Below are 23,672 nucleotides of genomic sequence, written 5' to 3' on the forward strand. Positions count from 1 at the left end.
CCTTTTCAGGATTGTGGATTGTGGTTGGGGGCAGGGGTGAAGGGTGGGGGTGAGGTGGGATAGTGGGGAACCTTTGGAAACAGAGCTGGTAAGGAATTTAAAAATCTCATGGACAATGTAAAAGAAGGGAAAAGATTTAAGGACATCAAGTGAAACAGACACTTCCTTTCCTGACAGATCTTAAATGGCTGGGTGGAAAACAATCTTCAGACTATAAATTTTATCTATTGGAAGTAATTTTATGACCTGCAGTTGTAACCATTTCAGCTGATTGTCATGACTCTTGGGCAATTTTTTATTATATTCAGTGATTTAATTTTTCTATTAGAGGACATGATAATTGCACATTTTGGAAAAGCAATTATGTATATTTCTATTTTGGACAGAGTATGAAGCAAAAACTATATATGTACAAAAACTAGATTCACTAATGGAGTTATGGTTACTTGATCAGTCTCCCAATATTTTTAATTAAGAGAACTGTATCAAAAATAGCAAATGTTTTGTATGATGGAATTGTAAGATGATAAACAACAACAAACAATTCAAAATAGGTTCCTCTTAATTTTATGACCGAGGCAGGAAATATTCCAAGCTACTGGCTGCTCATTGTAATCACCTGGGAAGCATCTAAGTAAATACCAGTGCCCATCTGGGGATATCACCTAGGGATTGGTATTTTTTAAAAGCTCTGTAGGCCATTTTAATCAGCATGCAGTGTTCACTACCACTGTCCTCAAATAGACTCATCCCAATATTGACTAAGCCCAATATTGCTGAAATTGAGATAATAATTATCAAATATATTGAGTCTTACTGTAGTTAAGGAATTTACACTGCACTGGGAAGAATTACTTAAAATGAAACACGTAAAAAATTTCAAAAATGAGGGCCACCTGGGTGGCTCAGTGGGTAAAGCATCTTTTTTTTTTTTTTTAACGTTTATTTATTTTTGAGACAGAGCGTGAACAGGGGAGGGGCAGAGAGAGAGGGAGACACAGAATCTGAAACAGGCTCCAGGCTCTGAGCGGTCAGCACAGAGCCCGACGCGGGGCTCGAACTCACAGACCGGGAGATCATGACCTGAGCCGAAGTCGGATGCTTAACCGACCGAGCCACCCAGGCACCCCAAAGCATCTAACTCTTGATTTCAGCTCAGGTCGTGATCTCATGGTTCATGAGTTGGAGACCGCATGGGGCTCCACACTGCTAGTGCAGAGCATGCTTGGGATTCTCTCTCCTCTCTCTGCCCTTCCCCCGTGCTCTCTCTCAAAATAAATGAATAAAGTTAAAACATTTTAAAAATAACATTAAGACCCAACTATGGTAGAGAATTGCTTCTAAAAGTGTTCTGAGAAGAAAGAAATCATAGAGGTGTAGCAATTAAAGAAAGCTTCCAAGAGAAGCTGGGACTTCGTCTGGGCTTTTTTTTCTTTTTTTTTAATGTTTATTTATTTTTGAGAGAGAGACAGAGACAGAGCATGAGCAGGAGAGGGGCAGAGAGAGAGAGAGAGAGAGAGAGAGAGAGAGAGAATCCGAAGCAGGCTCCAGGCTCTGAGCTGTCAGCACAGAGCCCGGCGTTGGGCTTGAAATCACGAACTGGGAGATCATGACCTGAGCCGAACGAAGTTGGCTGCTTAACCAAGTGAGCCACCCAGCTGCCCCTCGTCTGGGCTTCTAAGTGTAGTAGTTCTGAGGGTAGCCAGCCTCCAACATGACTTCCAATACTCCCCACTCCTGGTTTTCATATCCTGTGGCTTTCCTCTTGTTCTCCTTCCCTCCTATTAATAACCCTGGAGGATGCCAGTAGTGACAGCTTATGCGGAAGTCCGTGTGGGGAGAAATGGAGGCGCTGGCTAACAGACAACAACCATGTGAGTGAGCTGAAAGAAGATTCTTTAACTCCAGTCAAGTCTTTAAGAGCAATCAAGCAGCATCAGCCGACAGCTTGACTGCCACCTCCTGAGTCACCTTGAAGCAGAACAGTTCAGGCCAAGGATAGAAGACGAGACTTTGGCAAGAACAAAATGAGCAAAGGAATGAAGTGGATCTGAAATGGTAATGATTCCAACGGACTATTCTGGCTACACACAACTATGTTGCCTAGGAAATATGCGTGTGTTGGGGGGAACACAGATTATTGAGGTTATTGAAAAATTTACTAAACTCTTAATGTGAAAGGGAATACGGAACCACTGAGCTTTTATTTCTCCTCTCAAAATTTTGGAAACATATTTTTAAAAACATAGTAATTCAAATGCAAGGAAAGAAAATATTTTGTTTATAAATTAGCAAAAGAAAAATTAGTTTATGTCTCGTATTAAAAAAGATGAGCACCACTCTTATAAAAAAATGTTTAAGTGGGCAAAGGGTTTGGGTAGACTAGGAGATTTGGTATATGAGGTAACTTTTATCAATTACTGGTAAACGCTGAAGCAAAGAATAAATTTATATATCATAGACCAATAGCTTGGTCCTTAATCTAAAAATATCTAAATATGTATTACAGAGATAAGAAAATCCCTTACTTTACTGAGACTTGATTTCCAATAGTGATTCCATCGGACTTCAAATAAATTTATTAAAACTTACCATCATTAACAAACATCACCTGAGTGCTTTAGACATTTTTCACATAACCACTTATTTCAAAGTGTACATATATATACATACTAAATTTAAAGTCCAGGAGCAGCAGTTTCTAATTTTTTTGCAATGCTGTAATAGGAGCAGGAAATAATTTTATGAATGAAACTTTACCTGCTTTAAGTACAAGCTTCTTTTAGCTGTTGGAATGTTTTCCTAAAGAATTGTGCCTCAGGCAAGTCTGTGATTTTAGAATAAATCAGATCATGTTCAATTGTATCAGTGTTTTTACTTTTGGCCCACTGTTTATTTTGTAAGTACAACTCAAAATCAACAGTGTAGTTCAGAGTGAGCATTAAGGAAGTTGTGCCCACACTGTAGGGTCTGCATGAACCGTCTGTGGGGAGTAATCTATTTGCTATTTTCCACATTTCTTCAGAAAAGCAGATAGAGCATCTTGCTTCCTAAATTAAAAGTCTTTTTCATTTTAAAACAATGCACATTACATAAATTTCTGAAATATCAGAAAAATAGAAGGAATGTTTTTAATTGTACACTATAATACCACCAAGCAGAAGATATCACTATTACATTTTTCTTTCTTTCCTTCTTTTTAAAAAAATTTTTTGATGTTTATTTATTTAGTTATTTATTGAGAGAGAGCAAGCATGAGTGGAGGAGGGGCAGAGAGAGAGAAGGAGACACAGAATCCAAAGCAGGCTACAGGCCCTGAGCTGTCAGCACAGAGCCTGATGTGGCGCTCGAACTCATAAATCATGAGACCGTGACCTGAACCGAAGTCGGATTCTTAACTGAGTCACCCAGGCGCCCCTTCTTTCTTTCCTTTTTACATTTCTCTCTCTCTCTCTCTAAATATATATATTTATTTATTTATGGTGTTATATAATTATGATTATTCAGTATCCATAATTTTTATCCTATTTCTCCTCCCATTTGGGATTCATCATTTCATTCATTCAACAAATATTCATTGAGCAATATGGCATATGTTCTCATTTAACTTTAATTCCATACATATAATTTTTAATGCCTGCCTTAAATCCCATAAAGTACCTTTACCATAGTTTATTTAAGCAACTATTATTAAACATTTAATTTTCTGTCATTTTTTATCTTTGAAGTTTTTTCTTTTAATTCTTAATTTCTTTCAGTTGTAAAATAATACTTACAAATCAAAAATCCAAATAGTAAAAAAGGGTTTATATGAAAAATTTCCTTCCCACCCAGACCTCCAGATTCCAACTCTTCCCCTTATTTTTCAAACTTCCTTTTCTAAACAGTCTGTGTATATACAAACTTGCTTTTTTTTCCTTATACAGATAGAAGCATGCTATATACAATGTTTTAAATATTTTATAGTCTTTTATTTGTAGATAGCTTCTGGTATTCTACTGTATGTATATATATGTGTATGTATATATATATACACATATATGTATATATGTATATATGTATATACATATGTATACAATGTATGTTCTCCTGTATGTATATATATGTACATGTACATATATATATATATATATATATATATATACACACACACACACACACACACATACATACATATGTATCAATGGAATAGGCTAGAAAACTAGTATATATACATATACTACCTACCTACATATATATATATATATATATATATATATATATATATATATATATATATGTATATACTAGTTTTCTAGCCTATTCCATTTGTTAGTACAGCTTGAACAATATTAAATTGTTCCTAGACTTTAATAGGGTTGTATCCAACACTGAGCAAGATTCTAGCTTTGGCTTTAGATAGAAAATCATGGTAAGGACGTATCCATCTATTATTATGCTAATGAATTATAAAAATCAAGAATGGATGTTGTATTTTTAGTATCTATGAAGATGAATGCATTTTCCTCCTTTGATCTATTAACTGGTGGAAGTACATTAATAAATTTCTTAGAATCAAGTCACCTCTGTATTCCTAGGATGAATTTAGGTAATGCAGAGTTCCAATAATACTACATATTTATTTTCATCTTAAACAACATACCACAACTTTTCATTTTATTTTAAATCCTTTGTAAATATTATTTTATTGATTACATAATTTTCCATCTAGCAGATGATTATCATTTTTTTCTTAATCATCTATTGTTGGGGATTTGTTTCCCTTTCAAGTTATTTTAAACAATGAGGAACAGATTAAACAATTTTTTGATGTATGCAATATAACTCAGAGATAAGCCTCAGTCTTCTAGCCTTATGAGTTTTACCATTAAATTCAAGTAATGTGAGTCTCTATCTCCCTACGGTGGGAAACTTAGTGTGTACCACAGTGTGTCTCTTTGAGGAGCCTCTGAAACGTTTCTTGTTCTAGTTTTTGGCTTCTGCTGAATTTTCATCTCATTTGTTTCTGACCTCTTGTGGAAGCTGTCTTTTCTTTAGTTGACTCACCAGAGATCAGAACTCCCTTTTAAATTCCTTAAAACACAATCCAAACAAAGCAGCTACCAAAGATAGTTATGTGTAATAGACTTTTATTGTTGATCTAGTGATTAGTTACACTGAGTTATAGCACAACAGATAAGATTAATATTAGACACTGATGTTCTTGTAAGTCCTTTGACCATTTGTGCTATTGAGAATTAGTCATTTTGTGACTTTTCCTTTAACGTTATCTTCTTCCTTCTCCTTTCATCTCTGGACTGTCCAGAGATGAGCTCTCTCTCATGTCCCTGAAAATTAAAATTCTTCCCATTTCATTATGAGGAACAATTCAATGCTTTATTTATCCTTATCTCACAACTGGCCATGTCCTAAGGCCTGTCTTTCCACAACTGAAATGACCCTTCATATTTTTTTTTTTTGGTTTGTTTTTCTAATCAAAAGGTATTTCTCTCCTAAGAACTACCCTGCAGGATTTTAACGTACTTCCCTAACCACCTCCCAGCTCTCTCCAGGAGGGGTGATCAGTTTCAAACATGGTGCTAAGTTTTTAATAAAATTAGTCAGATAATGCGGCACTGGTACTGGTGTGACATTCCTTCCTGTATTTTTCAAGCCTTTTGATAATGCAGTAATTACCTGCCTTTTCTGTTGACGGAAGAATTAGATTGTTGAGATCCTAACATGATGTATCTGTCAGCAGCATTGATTCATCATTACTGAATGCCAAGGTTTTCTCTGATTTAAAAAATGGGAGGATTAATTGATCAGTGTCTTTTACCTCCTCCCTCTTTCCCATTTTTATATCCCTCTGTATTCTCATGTCATGTTTCTACTGCCTGCTTCCCCCCACCCCCACCCCACTAAGAGAGATATCATGGTATGGGGTGGGAGTTGGGAGGGTCAGATGTAGTGTAAAGAACACACTCTTTCCTCTAGGTTAGATTAGCACCTAACTCTATTTTGTTTAGAAAACTTCTGAACAGTGCATATTGAGTTAGGACTTCTTTCCCCCATTTTGTCCTACATACCATCCAGGCAAGCAACCCCCTGTGGATTCTCTGACCACCTAGGACTGTCTCTGGTTAGATTATGTTTGTCCTCTGTATATACAAGATATGGGCCTTATATTTAGAGTGTTGGATATAGGGATTATGGTCCCTACGCAGTATGTGTTCAATGACATATATTCACTTGAGTCCACAACATTGGGTGCTCTCTATAAACAGAAATAGCTCAATGTTCAGAATCTGAGTGTAGATTTGTCTTCAAACTCACAGGGCCTGCATGGATAGTGCAGATAAAACTTTCCTTTTTAGTGTCTTAAAATTTCCTTTAAATATATTAAATAGGACCTTGAATCCGGCTTGTCTCCCCTGACACCTAGTAGTCATCATTATCATCTTCATCGTCTCTCACCACTCTACTCTCTAGAGTGCACTCTTCCTTTTCTCTCTCCCTCCTGCCTGGAGCCAGTGGACAAGAAATGCTGCACAGAGCTCTGAGAGAGGTCAAGGGTGCAGAGGGTCAGGACTGGCCAGGTGGTGAGAATTGAAGTCACAGAAGCAGATGATATCGGGAGTAAGTGTGAAGAAAGGAGGATCATGAGTCTTGTGCATTGCTGAATGAGGAGGGGGACAGCCCTAGAAGTATCAGAAAAGGAATAATCCAATTAATCAGGAGTAATATCATATTTAATAATAGGTTCTGATTCATGCCAACAGTGTGTTCCCAACCCTAATTAGTAATGGGGGAAAAATTATACCCAAAGCACTCATCTCTGAAATTATTCATTTGATATAGATATAATAATGATTAAGCCTCTCATTCATATTAATTGGAGACAAAATAAAATCCAAATATAATCCTCAATCTTCATTTACATTTATAATTCTAATCCACCTGCACTACCTTTTTTTCCAGCATAAGTAGAAAAATGAATGGTCAGCACTTTACTTGTTCTTCCATGTCTAGGGTAAGGATACAAATTGTAGTGAACTGGTCACAATTTGAGTCAACATGCGAACAAAAGAGAAGCTAGTAGTAAAGATCCTGGCAATTCAAATGTGGAGTGATAGGCTCCTGAAGTAATGGTTACTCAATGTCTCACTGAGGTGACTGTGGGTTCAGCGTTTTTGCCTTTAAATTCTTGTTCCAACACTACATACAAGTCCTTGGAACTGAGGAAGTTAACCTCACTGAGCCTTACTTTCCTCATTTCTAAGACAGAGATGATAATAACAGGGCCTACTTTATACAGATGTTGCAAAGAATAAATGAGAGAATACATACAAAGCACATACTTGGCACACAGTAAGCACTGGATAAACAGAAGCCATTACTGTGATACAGGCAGTGATTACATAAAGGCCACCTATCACAAATGTTCTCAGATGCTCAAGCAGAAGACCCACTTAGGCATCCTTAACCCTACCCTATCTCATCACTTCATCAAATCTTTGACAAAGTCCTGGCTTTCTTACTTCCAATACACACCCGAAATCCACGCCCTTCTCCCCAGTTCCACTGTGACCACTCATGCCCATACCGCCATCATCTCTCTCTCCTAGCTGAGTGCACTGACCTCCCAATGGGTCCCTAGCTTCCACCCTTGTCAAGTCCATTCCTCAAACTGTAGCCAGAATAGACTTACAGAACTATAAATCCTATCAACTGGGGGCACTTACATTATACACTGTCTACTATTTGTTTGTTTTTATAATAAGCCCCAACTCAGCCCCACGGTTTATAAGGGCTGGCTGGACTTAACTCCTGTGTCCCTTCCTAGCTCTTATTCTACTCAATAAAGTTCAGCCATATGACCACATTTTGGTTCCTTGTCCACACAAAGCCCTTTGTCCAGGCACTTGTTCTCTTCTCAGCCTGCACTGTTCTTTTTCCCTTCCTCTGAATGGCTGGCTCATTATTGTTATTCAGGCTTCAGTTCAAATTTCACCTTCCAGAGAAGCCTTTTCCATCTGCTCTAAACATGGTGACTACCTCCAGTAACTGTTGTCTCATCACCTGGCTTATTTTCTCCATGGTGTTCATTACAACCTGGAATTATAATGTGCATTTTTTGCTGTCTGGTTGAGTCTCTGTACGCCCCACTAGAAAGTCAGCCCCATGAGGGCAGAGATGAATCCTGGGGTTTTTTTGTTGTATCTCTAGGGCTTGGCATTTGGTATATTATCAGTGAGCATTTGTTAAAATGTTGAATAAATGAGTTGTGCGCCCCTTAGAAAGTGTGGGTTTATGTGAAAGGAGTGTGTGTGTGTTTATATGACTGTGAGTGTGAGGATGCTCTACTACACACGAATACGCAGGAGTATGTGAGTTGTGTCTGAGGGTGTGCCTGTGAGTGTGGTTGTGTTACTGCTTGTGTATGTGTGTGAGAATGTTTTGGCATGAGTATGTGAACGTGTGCATGTTTGTGTATTTGAAGAACATTAGAGAAATCAGAATACTTTAATTAAATACTTAACAATTAGGGTTTAATCAAGTACTTTAATTAAAATAATCCCATGATGACAAACTATAGTATTATAACAAAGGAATATTTTATAGTCCTCTATCTTAAGAGATTGACCTCATGAAGTTAATCATTAAGATGGGATATGTTGAATAAGAACTTGTGGGATTTTTGTTAAATCCTATGGGAACTCAATGCTTTTTCTATTTCCTCTTTAAGGAGACAACCCTGTGATCTACAGGGATTTGCTGGATAAATGCATACCTTTTCCTGCCTAATGTCCATGCCATTCCTACTGCTTGGAATATTCTTATCCCACCTCTTTGCTTGGCTGAGGTCATTTAGGGATTCACTGTCTGTCTCCTCCTCTAAGCTCGAGGAGTGTAGAGACCTCCCTTTCTTGTTCATTGCCACATCCCAGCATCTAACATAACATCTGGCAGAAATACTCAAAAGAAATTCTACATAGTAATTAAAAAGGAAAGCTAATACCTTTTTTAAAGTATATATATTAAAAATATCAAAAACAATATGACATATATATACATATATATGAAATGATTACTTTTCCCAAAGGCAGGGCTTGCTTGGTGTGTGATACACACATAGATGCTCAATAAAGAGAAGTCAGTCAGTTGAACCTTGAACTCATACTATCCTATGCCCATGAACAAGGACATTCTAAAATAAGACCACCTGATTACAATACAAATTCTGTCACTTATTAGCTATATGACCTTGGGGAATTCACATGGCCTCTCTGAGGCTCAATTTGCTTCTCTGTAAAACAGGTTTTCTAATGGTACCTTCCTCAAAGCAATGCTACAAGAATTAAATAAATACTTTGCACCATACTTGGAACATAGTGAGTGCTCAATAAATACCGAAAATAAAAACAAGGCTATCAGAAATTATATCATTCAAACATTTAACATTTCAACATTTTAGCATTCTAGCCTTCAGAATAGGGTATATAAAAATATGCTTGTAGGGGTGCTTGGGTGACTCAGTTTGTTGAGCATGACTTCGGCTCAGGTCATGATCTCACAACTCATGGGTTTGAGCCCCACATTGGGCTCTGTGGTGACAGCTCAGAGGCTGGAGCCTGCTTCAGATTCTGTGTCTCCTTCTCTCTCTGTCCCTCTCCCATTCGCACTCTGTTTCTCTCTTAAAAATAAGTAAACATTAAAAAAAATTAATAAACATGCTTGTAACCTAACAGTGGGAAAGGATTTCTTCAACAAAAAAAATTTTTTTTAATTTTTTTTAATGTTTATTCATTTTTGACAGAGAGAGATAGAGCATGAGCAGGGGAGGGGCAGAGAGAGAGGGAGACACAGAATCTGAAACAGGCTCCAGGCTCTGAGTTGCCAGCACAGAGCCCGACACGGTGCTTGAACTCACAGACTGCAAGATCATGACCTGAGCCGAAGTCCGACGCTCAACCGACTGAGCCACCCAGGCGCCCCTTCAACAAAATTTCAAAGTGCAAAAAATTAGTGCTTTGATCACATGAGAATTAAGAAGAATTTTGGTCAGTTCAGGTCATGATGGAAAGAGTAAGTAGACAAATGGAGAAGATATTTTTAATATCTAACTGACCTTGATTATTGTAATATCCTTTGATTATTATTTATAAAAGGAAATCCTAAAAATCAACAAGGGAAACACAATTGTGCAACTATGATAGAAAAATGGACAAGGCATATGAACAACAAAAAAATGTATAGACAACAAATTCCCAAAGGCTAATGAGCATAACTCCTTAAATTAATTTTTATCAGAGAAATGCAAATAAAGAAATAATGAGATATCCATTTATGCCAATTAGTGTCACAAAAATTAGAAGCTGGAAAATGTGAAATATTGGCAGGGATGGGGCATGTAGGGAGTGTAGACTGGCGTAGCCATCTTGGAGAGCTGTCAGTACTTAGCCAACTTAGGTATACACATACCAATTCTGCTCCAGGGTATATACCCCAGATAGATTCTCACAGAGTGTCTTAGAAGATACAGCTGTCAGGATAAACTCAGTTGTGTTGTGAAACAAAGAATCCCCAAATCTCCGTGGTTTGAATAAACACAAGTTCATTTTTGTTCACACTATGTGTCCAGCACGCATTGGCAGGGGCTTCCTTACTCAGCTAGTCTCTTTGGGGCCCATGCTGGTAAAGCAGCCTTTTTTGAACATTGCTCATCCCTGAGCCACAGGGAGAAGCAGGTCTTAGGAAGTCCTGAATGGGTGATTAAATGCTCTAACCCAGAAATGACACATGTCACTCTTCATACAATTCATTGGTTAGAACTAGGCACATGGTCCACCTGACAACCAGGGATCAGGAATTATAATCCTACCTTGTGCTACCATAGAGAACGAATCTATTATAAGGGACATATACAAGAATATCCCCTGGAAGGACTCAGAGATGGGAGCAACAGATTAGATATGTACATAGCAATGTGGTTAAATTTTAAAATTATAGTGTTGAATACAAAAAAGAAACAGAGTAAGATCAGATACTATTTATGTAAAAACACATAAAGATAAAACTGTATACATTTCCATGGTTTCACCCTCTGAGCCCAAGGTTCTGCCTTCAGAGTCATTTTTTTTTTTTTTTTGAAGGGTGGTAATATTTTTGCAACTGAGTAGTTTTATCATTCTGTTTCTTGCCTGTAGAATTTGGGGGGTCCAAAAGCCTTACTTCATTTCATCCTTTCCCTGTGCCTTTTGGTCCATGTTGGCAATGTCTGCATAACAGCTGGCAGTGTTGGAATAACATTTTCAAACACTTTGTGAGTCTGCATATATATCATGAGATTCACACCATTAGACATTATGGTCGTCCAAAGATCTCTCCTGGATCACCCCATCTCTATTCCTCACTTCTACTGAGACTGTTCAGGGTATCCATGAGTCACACATGCCTAATCTCTCCTGCAAATTTTGTCCAGCCAGCTATACCCTCGGCCATCTTGCCAGAACACATACTTCTAACAGTGAATCTCCTAATTTTGTCTGGATAGACTGAGAAATTCCAAAATCAAGTCCTGGTTTTCTTTTACTTAATAATTCTCCCCTTAATTTGTCTCTTTCTTTTCCCATTTTATCGTAAACAACAAGAAGAAACCAGCCTGAACTTTGAACATTTTGCTTAGAAATCTCCTCAGCTAAATAACCACAGGTCATCACTTACAAATTCTGCTTTCCATATAACCTGGCAGAATACAATTCAGCTAGATTTTCTGCCACTACATAACAAGGATCCCCTTCTCTCAAGTTTTGAAAATACTGTTCCTCATTTCCTTCTGAGCCCTCCCAGCAGCTTCAGCATGCATTTTTCTACCGACATCTTGTGTATGGCAGTGTATGTATCTTGTAAGACAATACAGGCTTTCTCTGTCATGCTCTCCTTCTTAGCCCTCACCAGCAACATCTTGAAGATTCCCTTTTCTACCAACAGTCCTTTTAAGGAAATCTAGGCTTTTTCTATCATGGACTTCAAAATTCTGCCAGCCACGATCCACTGTTCAATTCCAAAGCCATTTTCATATTTTTGTGTATGTGTTACAGTAGCATCTCCTTCTCAGCACCAAATCTGTATTAGTTTCCAGTGCCTGCCGTAACAAATTACCAGAAACTTGCTGAAAACAACAGAAATTTATTCTGTCACAGTTCTAGAGGCCATAAGTCCAAAAGCAGTTCCACTGGACTAAAATCAAGATGTCTGCAGGCCTATGTTCCTTTGGAGTCTCTGGGGAAGCATCATTCCTTGCCTGGTCTAGCTTCTGGTAGCTACTGGCATTCTTTGGCTTTTGGCTATGTCATTCTAATCCCTGCCTCCATGGTCACATTGCCTGAATTTCCTTTGGGGAGGGACATTATTCGATCTATAACAAACATTTATAGATATATGATCTTCTCATATATTATTATAGAAAGTTATTATGCTTGATTTCCTAGTGTGTGACCGTGCTTGCATTCAGGAAAAACTCTACATAATAATCACTTGATCCTTTTGAAGGCTCTACCATATTCCATTTTATAACTCTATTATTCTTTATTTAGCCAAATTTGACCAATAAACATTAGGGTTATTTTATTTATTTTTTTATGAAATTTATTGTCAAATTGGTTTCCATATAATACCCAGTGCTCGTCCCAAAAAATGCCCTCTTCAATACCCATCACCCACCCTCCCCTCCCTCCCACCCCCCATCAACTCTCAGGGTTATTTTCAATCTATCTATATTATTTCCTTATTATAAAATCTCTACATATGTGCACACGAATTTTGTGTACTTGTCCAATTGTTTCATTGGAATATGTTCCAAGAAGTGGAATTGCTGAGGCAAAATTTTTGCATTTGAATTTTTTATTTATCTTATTAAATCACCCTCTAAAAATGTTCCAATTTAAAATCTCATTTCTCATCTAAGAGGGTTTGTCATTCCCCCTATACCCTGCTCAGCTCAGATTACTAACAATTCATTTTATGAGAGGCGAAACATATTATTTTGTAATTTCATTTTACATTGCTTTGATTAGTAGTGGAACATGCTTTATATCTATTACTTGTCCATTTTCTCCTGTAATTATCAATCATCTTTTAGATTTTCAAGAGCATTCATATTTTAAGGTAGTAGCTTTTTTATATTCAGATAACTTTTTATGTAGGCTTAAACCTATTATTTTGTCATTTTGTCATTTTTCTCTCTCAACTCTGTTAATATTGCCTTCAGTTATACAGAGTTTAAAATTTTTAGGAAACAAGATGCACTCCTCTCATTAATGTTTCTGGATATAATATTATTCTAAAAAAAAGCCTTTCTAACTCCAGGAATATTGGTCATTACTGGGTTTTTGTTTTGTTTTGAGTGTTTATTTTTGAGAGACAGAGTGTGATCAGGGGAGGGGCAGAGAGAGAGGGAGACACAGAATCCGAAGCAGGTCCAGGCTCTGAGTTGTCAGCACAGAGCCTGACGTGGGGCTTGAACTCACCAATTGTGAGATCATGACCTGAGCTGAAGTCGGATGCTCAACTGACTGAGCCACCCAGGTGCCCTAAGTCATTACTGTTAATATGACCTTACTTGCAATTACAGAATGGTGAGGTTTAAGGGCGTTCATGTTTTGTTAATTATTTCCTAGGCAGATTCTAGGCCTTCTAGAGGGTTCTTTGTTGTTGTTGTTGTTGTTGTTTTTTGCTATTTTTTTCCTTTCTCTTTATTTTTTTTAAATTTATATCCAAGTTAGTTAGCATATAGTGCAACAATGATTTCAGAAGTAGATTCCTTAATGCCCCTTACCCATTTAGTCCAGCCCCCCTCCCACAACCCCTCCAGTAACTCTCTGTGCTCCATGTTTAAAGTCTCTCATGTTTGGTCCCCCTCCCTGTTTTTATTTTTGCTTCCCTTTCCTTATGTTCATCTGTTTTGTATCTTAAAGTCCTCATATGAGTGAAGTCATATATTTGTCTTTCTCTAATTTCGCTTAGCATAATACCCTCTAGTTCCATTCACATAGTTGCAAATGGCAAGATTTCATTCTTTTTGATTACTAAGTAATACTCCATTGTATATATATACCACATCTTCTTTATCCATTCATCCATCGATGGACATTTGGGCTCTTTCCATACTTTGGCTATTGTTGATAGTGCGGCTATAAACATTGGGGTGCATGTGTCCCTTTGAAATAGCATTCCTGTATCCCTTGGATAAACACCTAGTAGTGCAATTGCTGGGTCATAGGGTAGTTCTACTTTTTTGAGGAAACTCCATACTGTTTTCTAGAGTGGCTGCACCAGTTTGCATTCCCACCAGCAGTGCAGGAGATCCTTTTTATCCACATCCTCACCAACATCTGTTGTTGCCTTAGTTGTTAATGTTACCCATTCTGACAGGTGTGAGGTGGTACCTCATTGTGGTTTTGGTTTGTATTTCCCTGATGATGAGTGATGTTGAGAATTTTTTTTAATGTGTCAGGGTCCTTTTTAATAGAATCCAAATATGCTTCTTGAATGCAAGGCTAGTATAGAAATATTCTGAAGAGACATCCTGATCAACATTTTATGCCAAATGAACTTTTACTTTACTATTAATCTGTATTCTGTGTTTATACAACGTGAGCACTTTTTTTCCTTCTGTTCTCCTTCACTAAATGCTCAAATCACTGTGATCAGATGCAAACATAAGTGAGAGGAGCAGAACCTGAGGATCTCACACAGGTCTAGTCTCAAAGGTTTCTGAGTCATAAAGACACGGCGTAATAACTGAAATGTGGCATCTGAACAGTAGTTATTACAAACTACTTAGGTTTCATTTTGTGTAATATTTTAACAAGAATAAACAACGAAAAAAGCTTTGCGTCATATTAAAACTGAGAAATTGAATTCACATACCAGTTCCAGACAAGATAGGGGTACATTTTTTTTCTCCTTAACTGTTGTTTATTCGGGGTCAGAAAAATTCCAGATAAAGTAAAATTGTAAAAGATGTGCCTTCATATGAGTTTATTTTTCTCCCTCTGAATTCTTAATCAGGTCCATATTTGGATTGTTTGCATTCATGTTAATCACTACTCAGAACTCTTTCTTTCCAATGTTACCTAATATCAAGGGGTGGATGAGAGGTATCAATTAAATTTTGCTCATGCTTACCTCTCGTGGGGATTTCAGACTTCCCTTTTTGGTTGTTATAAATGTAGATCCCTTCAGGGTATCCGCCTCTGCAACACCTGTCATTTTGCTTCCCTCAATGAGGTCATCACAGACGCACCTAGTTTTTGAGCTTTTCCTCTATAATTAATTTCCTTGAGTCACTGAATAACTTTATCTACCTTCTGCCATAAACTTCTCATTTTCTCTGATACCCTTATTTGCAATAAGTCAACCAGAATTGAGCACAACATGGCTCTTCCCTTCAATGGTGCTGAAATAATTTCTTCTGACTCACGCACTGTGCACTGAGTGGTGATCAAGGCAGTCTGTGATTTCTTGTTTAAACACTTGTATGTTAGATTATTTAACTATTTGTTTAATTGTACCTCACTGAGACTCTGCTCTCTGTTAAACCTTGTTATCGTTTGAGTACTATTCACTAAATACATCTTTCTCTTAATCAAAGTGGTTCAAGTCAAACATTTATTTCCTTGATTTAAAGATGTACTACCTGCCCAACACACATGTATTTTCACATTTCTGCAACCAGACTATGTCCTAGATTCATCATGCAATTTAATATAGTGTTTTTCTCCAAAAGGACGGTTACTGAATTCTTCGTCTTACGATGAATAGCTTCTTAGAATCCTGGAGGTGTGGCAAGACAAAGGCACATTAAACTTGGTCATGGGTTTGAGACATTCATGAATTGCCCTAAGTCCTTTTTTAACTTTACTCCTCAGAACCTCGCCTTTTGCCTTTTGTGCGTTTAGGCCTGAGCTCTTGTGGTTTGGTGTTTTTGACTTTCTTTCCTCTTTGCCATTTCCTTCTCCTGGATCCATATTTAGAAGGTAGCTAATCCAGGAGACCTACTCTGCTTCACCCACATTTATCAGGTCTTTTCCACTTACACCACATGGCATCTGGTAAACGCCTGCCCATTTGGGTTTTTTCTTAAGTTCTTTGCCCTTGAATTTATGGACGAGTCTTCTATGTTACAGTTTTATCAAAGGTTTTGGTCACGTCAAGGATGGATTATGTGTAAACACTGTTTTCTCTGTTTTGGCTCCTCCTCATAAATGTTCATAGAATTTTTAACTATTGAATCCCTTTAGCTCTGAAAAGGAGTGGGTAAAATGCCAACTTTAAATACTAAGGCTCTGTTAGTTTGACTTTCAAAATGTAAAGGCATCTTTATTAGCTGTATTCTTTTAAATACTTAAAAATGTTTTTAATGTTTATTTTTGAGAGAGAGAGAGACAGAGAGCAAGCAGGGAAGGGGCAGAGAGAGAGGGAGACAAATCGGAAGCAGGCTCCAGGCTCTGAGCTGTCAGCACAGAGCCCGATGTGGGGCTCGAACTCACAGACCATGAGATCATGATCCGAGCTGTAGTCGGCCGCCCAACCAACTGAGCCACCCAGGCGCCCCTCTTTTAAATACTTCTTTATCAAAATGTGTACCAAATGCAAACATATTTTCAGATATCAAACAGAAGTTTGATAGGTAGATGGAAAAATGTATGAATAAGTATACATTTGTATCTATTAAAATATGTGAGTGATTGCGCTTAAGATCTAAATAATTATTAGTATATTCATTTCTATAGACATACACACAATTAGATATGTGATAATGGATTACACAATATTGACCTATGTTATTGACACATGTATAGAAACGTATAAATTTAGGTGTATCTTTATAAACACACATAATCCATTCAGTGAGATGCAATAAGACAGGGTTCAAATTATAGCTCTGCCATTTCCTTACTTTGTGAAACAAAACCATTTAAATATTCTGATCCTGTTTCCACATCTATAAAATGAATATAAAACAATAATGCCTGCCTTACACACAACAGAAGGCTATTCAGAAAACCATTCAAAAACTTTTTTTAAACTACAAAATGCTTTATAAATATTGATGATATTTATTCAAACACTCCTCTTCCTACTCACGAGAAAGATCTCACCTTCTTCAAACAGTATATTTTGTCAATGATTTTGCATCTGGTTTTTTACATCCAATATGTAACACCAAAGATTTGAAACTCTTTTAAATGTTATCATAGGTATTTATGTACAGTAAAATACATAGTATATCTGGGCTTTGGTATAATCTGTGGTTTCAGGCATCCATTGGGGGTCTTGGAATGTATCCCCTATAGATAAGTGTGGGGGGGAACTACTGTATATATATTTCATTGCATTGCATTTATTGTATTGTATAAAGTTGTGTATGGTTTTAGAGACCAGAAGTATATAGCATAAATTTACAACAGATGTCAGCTTATTTTCAATGCTTTAGCCCAGAAAACCCACAAGGAAAAGCAGAATCTACTTTTAAAAGTTTCATTTATTTCCCACATGTTTAGGTTTAACATATCCAAAATGTGATTTGAAATAATGGCACATTACAATTAAATATATCAAATGAAATAATAAGAGAAATCCTATATAAACATCTGTGGCTAAAATTAAATTGAATACTCAAATAACTCAAAGACCTGAAATATCTTATAGGTTTTCGCAAAATTAATCTGCAATCAGCATGGTCTGTAAAGCGTTGCTGTACTGAAGTTTCTGGACACCAAAGCCACCCTAGAAATGTCTCAGGAGAAGGCCCTGGGCATCACTGAGTCAAACACTGAGAACCAACTCCTATAATACATGACTGCTGACACTTGCTTTTATACTCTCTGTTGAGACTTTTTAAATGTAAAGCAGCTTTTTCAGCAGCCATGCCCAAGAATCTTCAGGGACTTAACTTCAAAATCGAGTAGGTGGAGTCAATTTGGATAAACTCTTTATCCTGGGAGCTCCAGTCTCAGGTTAAAAATACATTTTCTTTCCGTGTAGGGTGAAGAACCTTCTGGTCTGTGTTGGCTGCTCTCAGGTAGAATGAATACATAGGGTCAAGCAACACCGAATGAAGTACAACTAATATTAGAAAGTAAACTACTGCATCTTTCTTCTTCCCCCTCCCACTCATAAACGTGCCTGCATCCATTTCCTAAATTTACCACTCCTCCATTAAGTGGTAGAGTATAATCCTCCTCTCCTTAAATCTGGAGAAGGCTTGAGAATTGGTTTGTGGCCAGCAGAATGCATCAGAAGGGACACTGCTTGACTTCTGAGACCAGGTAATAAAAGAAGACCTGCTTCGTGCTTTACACACTGGGTTATCAGCCTTCAGGGTTCTGAGCTGCCATGAAAGAAGCAATTATTCTGTTATGGTGTGAGAAAGTCTAACCCACATGGAGAAGACACATGCTAGTGTTCCAGCCAAGAGCTCCAGCTGTAGTCCTAGTTGACAACCAGTATCACTATCAAACACAAGTAAAGATGCCTCCAGATGATTCCAGTCCCTAGTCTTTGAATCTCACCAACTGGGTTTCAGACGTCATGGGGCAGAGGAAAGCCAACCCTACTGTGCCCTGTCTGAGTTCCTGACCCAAAGACATTGTTAAGGATAAAAAAATGGTTATTTTTCGTTGCTAAGTTTTAGGGCAGTTTGCATCATAGCAATAGTAACTAGACTACTTCTCCTTTGAATCTAGCTGGCCTCTTGCTTGCTTTAGTCAGGAGAATGAAGACAAAGTGACAGTGTCCTGGTTCTGAACTGGCAAGAGAACTTGCCATTTCCACTTAGGTATTGTGGCTCAGTGTCACGAGGAGAACATGCCTAGACTAGGCTGGTGGAGGATGAGAGACACGTGGAACATACTTAAGTAATCCCAGCTGAAGCCAGCCTACATCAGCCAAATTCCAGACATAAAGCAAAGCCACCTAGCTAACCACGCCAGGGAAATAAAAATTGCGTATTATCGAATGCCACTAGGTTTTATGGTTGTTTGTTAACCAGCAATATTGTGGCAGGAGATAATCAATACCCCACTAAGAATCCAGAGCAAATAATACACCCTTCCTTCATCTCATATTCCTCTTTATGAACTGCCTTATACCCGTACTTTTCTTCACAGCAGCTTCTCAAATTCATTACCTACTGCCTCTATTTCCACTTCCTTATCTCCTAGTATCGCCTCACCCTTAATAATTCTGACTCCTGTCCTAACCACTATACTGAAACTGCTCCTCTTGTCAACATCAGTTACTCTCATAATGCCAAATGTAATGCATTTGTTGCTTTATCATCTTCCTGGACCCTTCTGCAGCATTTAACATATTAGACCATATTCCATTTCCAAACCTTTTTTTTGTTTTAGCTTCTGAGATACCTCCAGGTTTTCCTCCTACTTCGTTAGCTGTTCCCTTTTATCTCTTTTTTCTGGTTTGTTCTTTCATTCGTTCATTTAAAAAATATATTGAGAACCTACTGTGTGTCAAGTATTTGCAGGGTTGGGGTGGGAGATATTTTGTGATCACAGCAGTGAAACGGGAACAAAATTCTTTACAGGGCTTATGTTCTAGTGAGAAGAGAGAGAAACAAGCAAATAACAAGTAAGTATATACCAGACAGTGATAAATTCTATGGAGAAAAAACAGAGGAAGGAGGATAGACAGTGACAGGGACAGGATTGGTGTTGCTATTTTAAATAAGGCAGTCAGTGAGGTCCTCACTTAAATGGATGACATTTGCATGGATACTGTGAGGGAGTGAGTCATATAGAATTCTGAGGGTGAAGTGTCCCAGAAACACAGGGAACAGCAACTGCAAAGGTTCTGATTCAAGAGTATGGTTAGCATGTCCCTCGGCCTCTTTTTTTTTCCTACCCTCTTACTGTACTCATTTTCAAGTCAGTTGCTTAGCACAAAATATTTATTTTGAGGTATGAGAATAATGGGAAAACTAAGTAATGGGGATTCGACTCTCATCTAGATCTTCTGGGAAGTTGGAAGCACCACCCTTTTCTGCAGGTCGATGCTTCTCCAACTTAGCCATTAATTCTTTCGCTGGATTGAAGACACCGTTGGTCTGCTGGTCACAGACATAGCAGCGAGGGGTGGTGCGGAAATGCTGCAGTGCACAGCTCTCGCAGAAATAATGCCTGCACTTGGTGACAACTGGATTCTGGAAGGTCTGGCGACAAATGAAACACTTGAATGGTATCTCCTCCTCATCGCTTGCCACTTCATAGTTTTCATCCTCATAGACACCATAGCGACCCTCATCAAGCTCACGTTCGATCTGCCACCCATGCTTGTAATCTGAACGGTCATGGAGGAACTTGCAGCTGTCTCCAAAGCCACAAAAGCCGGTCTCCTTGTAGTCCTTACAAATGTCGGGCTGGTAATCCCAGCGCACAGTGGCACGAAGATGCTCGGGAGCTCGGATGGGGCCCTTCCTCACCATCCCGGAGGAAGCATTGCCCATAGACGTATCCTTGGGCTTCATGTATTTCTTATAATTATTGATCCCCCGATAGATCTTGTCATCTTCCTTGCCCCTTAGCTCTTCCTGGATCTTCTGGCTGCGCTCAAAGATGGCTTGTGCGTCACGCTCCTTCTCTGTGTCTAGCTCGTAGACTGCAGTCGCCCCCATATCCTCTGGTCCCACAGGTTTTGCTGAGCGGGTGGACTTGTACACCATGCCAAGGCTCTGGGGCTCGGTCTCCTCCTCCTTGCTGCTCAACAGAGCAGCCACCCTCTGTTTACCACTACCATGGGTCTTCTGTATCATCGGATTGTGGATCACCCGCTTGTTTTCCGGGCGAACCACTGTGCTGCCTTCGTCACTGCTGCTGCTGCTGCTGCCGTCTCCAGACTCCCGGTTGCAGATGGGGCGCTTTCTGCAGCCTGCAGCCCCTTTTTGTCTACCAGGCTTTTTGAAGAGGAAGGTACACACCTGGTCTGTCGTCTTTCCCGGAGAAAGCTGTTCTGCCATTTTAGAGTCCCAAGCTCCAGAACGGCTGTGGTGTGCTCTGTATTGAAGTTTTAATAAAAAAAATAAAATTAAAATAAGAACAATAAAATGATCCTTCACAAGCATATAACTCAATTTGGTACAGTTCTTTAGGGTATGAGGAAAGGAATGCCTTTCAAATCTCATCTTGGGTCATCTGATCAAGTCTTCTGGAGCGTGGTCTCTGGCCCTGACACAGAGGCTACGTACTGCCTGGGTTTTAAATGCTGATTCTTCAGAGTTCAGTCCCTCTTTTCTCTCTATACTCAGGCCTTGAGTTAGCTCATCCATTTTCATAGCTTTTAATGCCATATGTATGCTGACAATGCTTAAGTTGACATCTTCAGTCAATACCTTACTTCTGAGCTTCAGATTTAAATATCCAAATGCACCCTTGATATCTCCACGTGGGCATCTCTAACTTACCATGTCCAAAGAGAAGTCTTTATTGCACCAGCAGACCCCAACTCAACCTCTTCTCCCCAGTATTTTCCATCTTTGGAAATAACTATCTACTCAATTTCTCAAGCCATAAGCCTTGATTCCTCCTTGATCTTCCTTGATTCCTCCATTTTACTCATATCCCAACTTCAACTTTTCATCTTTTAGACTTTACCCCAAAACATTTCTCATATCCACCAACCTTTTTCTTTCTTTCTTTTTTTTTTAAGTTTATTTCTTTTTGAGAGACAGAGAGAGACAGAGCACGAGTGGGGGGAGGTGCAGAGAGAGACACACACACACACACACACACACAGAATCCAAAGCAGGTTCCAGGCTCTGAGCTGTCAGCACAGAGCCCAACGCGGGGCTCGAACCCACAAACCATGAGATCATGACCTGAGCCAAAATCCAACGCTTAACCAAGTGAGCCACCCAGGTGCCCCAGCATCCACCTTTTTCTTTATCCACTCCTCTCAAGCTGTGCCAAGGCATCAGCATTGTGTGCCACATTCATGATATTCATGGCCAGTAGCAGCTACATAATGTAAGAAAGCAGAGGTTGATCTACGCTGTACCATCACACAAACTCATTAAACCAAAATCAATTTAAGATAAAGCAAACAACCTAAAACATGGACGAAATGCTGGCAAGTTTGACTTTTTCAACTAGTAGCTCTATATTTCGCTTATAGAACTGTATTTTTTCTGTGGTACTGAATACATTCCTATATGAGTTTCAAAAAAAAAGAAGCAAATTTTAGGTTGAGGCAGTATTTAGAAGAGTGGAAACATCTCAGTGCTTTTTCCAAAGTCACTTTCATGTGTACGATTTTATGATTTTTATGTGTTCTGAGTGACAATTCTGGCCCATTCTTACTCTAGACCAGTTTATTAAATTATCGGATTCCTGGTTTTTACAGTGTGAATAGAGATTTTTTATGAACACGAATAACTATTATTTTAATAATAACTCACTGTGCTAAAATTTGGCATTTAAATTTATAAATAAGATCACAGCTGCTGACCTCTTTCAGCAAAGAAAAGAACAAAAGGAGTTAGCATCTCATTCTGAGAATCCACCTAAATCAATTAGGATGTTAAATCCATGCATAAAATAATGTTTAATAAAAGTGCTTTAAAGGGAAAATTGTCTCGTTTTAAATTGAATGAATACAAAAGATGACACGAAGTTCCCGGATTACTGCTATGAGGCTCTAAGACACCAGACTCAGGCATTGCTAATAGTTCAACAGTAATTGGAATATTAATAGGATGTGTCATTCTGATTATATAGAATATGCATCAGAGTATTTTACCTGCCTCTTCTGGATTGATTGGAGAGTGGCAGAGAATAATCTGATTGTCGCTTCTCTCAGTTTAAGAGCCCCATTTCAGAATGCTTACTCGCAGACTCTATTTGAGGACACGTTAAAAATAAAACCAATGCATTTATAACCTAATTAGCTGGTCTCCATTGATTCATGTTCCAGATATTCAGTGTGCATAGCATTACTGTTTTCACGAACTACCTGTAAATATATGCTGGGTGGCACACTGGGCTAATGCACTAGTCTCTCCTTAGGGAACTGAACTAGCAGCTAATGTAGTCATCACTGAAGTACTATGTTTTGCAGTTTTCTACTAGTCAATACATGTTAATAAGACTTCAAAGGTTTATTTATCACTTAATCTCAGCCAGGTCCTGGGCTCTGTACGTAACATTAGATTAGAAATGGCTCCTGTGTAACGAGTCTACTGTCTAAAAGTAAAGGAGCCTTGACCTTTGAACAGCTGGCTGTCTCCGCTCAAGGGTATAAGCAAGAGGTCAGGGGTTCGCTGGAATCGTGTCATTTGAGTGTAACCCCTTCAGGGATGTGGACCCAGTCACAGGTTCTCATTGTGCCCGGCTTCGGAAACGGCAAGTGCCCTTTCAAGTTTGTCTGCTGCGAATTTATCCACAAAGTTTCATATAAAAAGAAAAAAGAAGTCAGACCAGATGATCATTTCAGCATTCTCCTGACTTAAAAAAATATCGGAGTCCAGGTTGTATGTTCAGGAACGGTCATACCTCTCTAATTACATCAAGCAAACTGGTGAACTTTGCTCTCAAAACACGCAAACGTTCCTTAAACCGTGGAGAAATGGCAAAGCTCAACTCCGGGGCGCCGATGCAAACAGAGGCTTAAGGATG

The 23,672-nt window shown here is 38.5% G+C and overlaps 1 protein-coding gene across 26 annotated transcripts in view; it reads right to left on the reverse strand.

Annotated features, from left to right (window-relative positions):
- Positions 1-17,157: 17,157 nt before the first annotated feature.
- Positions 17,158-23,672, reverse strand: part of LOC102969177 (E3 ubiquitin-protein ligase RNF113A-like) — a 504,616-nt gene continuing 498,101 nt past the window's right edge. For all 26 annotated transcript variants that reach the window (XM_042981571.1, XM_042981585.1, XM_042981584.1 and 23 more), the window contains one exon: positions 17,158-21,056. In XM_042981571.1, the coding sequence (XP_042837505.1) occupies positions 19,985-21,056 (1,072 nt within the window). In that variant the 3' untranslated portion in view covers positions 17,158-19,984. The remainder of the gene's footprint in view (positions 21,057-23,672) is intronic.

This window comes from Panthera tigris, chromosome A3 (genome assembly GCF_018350195.1).
Source record: "Panthera tigris isolate Pti1 chromosome A3, P.tigris_Pti1_mat1.1, whole genome shotgun sequence".
Classification (NCBI taxonomy): Eukaryota; Metazoa; Chordata; class Mammalia; order Carnivora; family Felidae; genus Panthera; species Panthera tigris.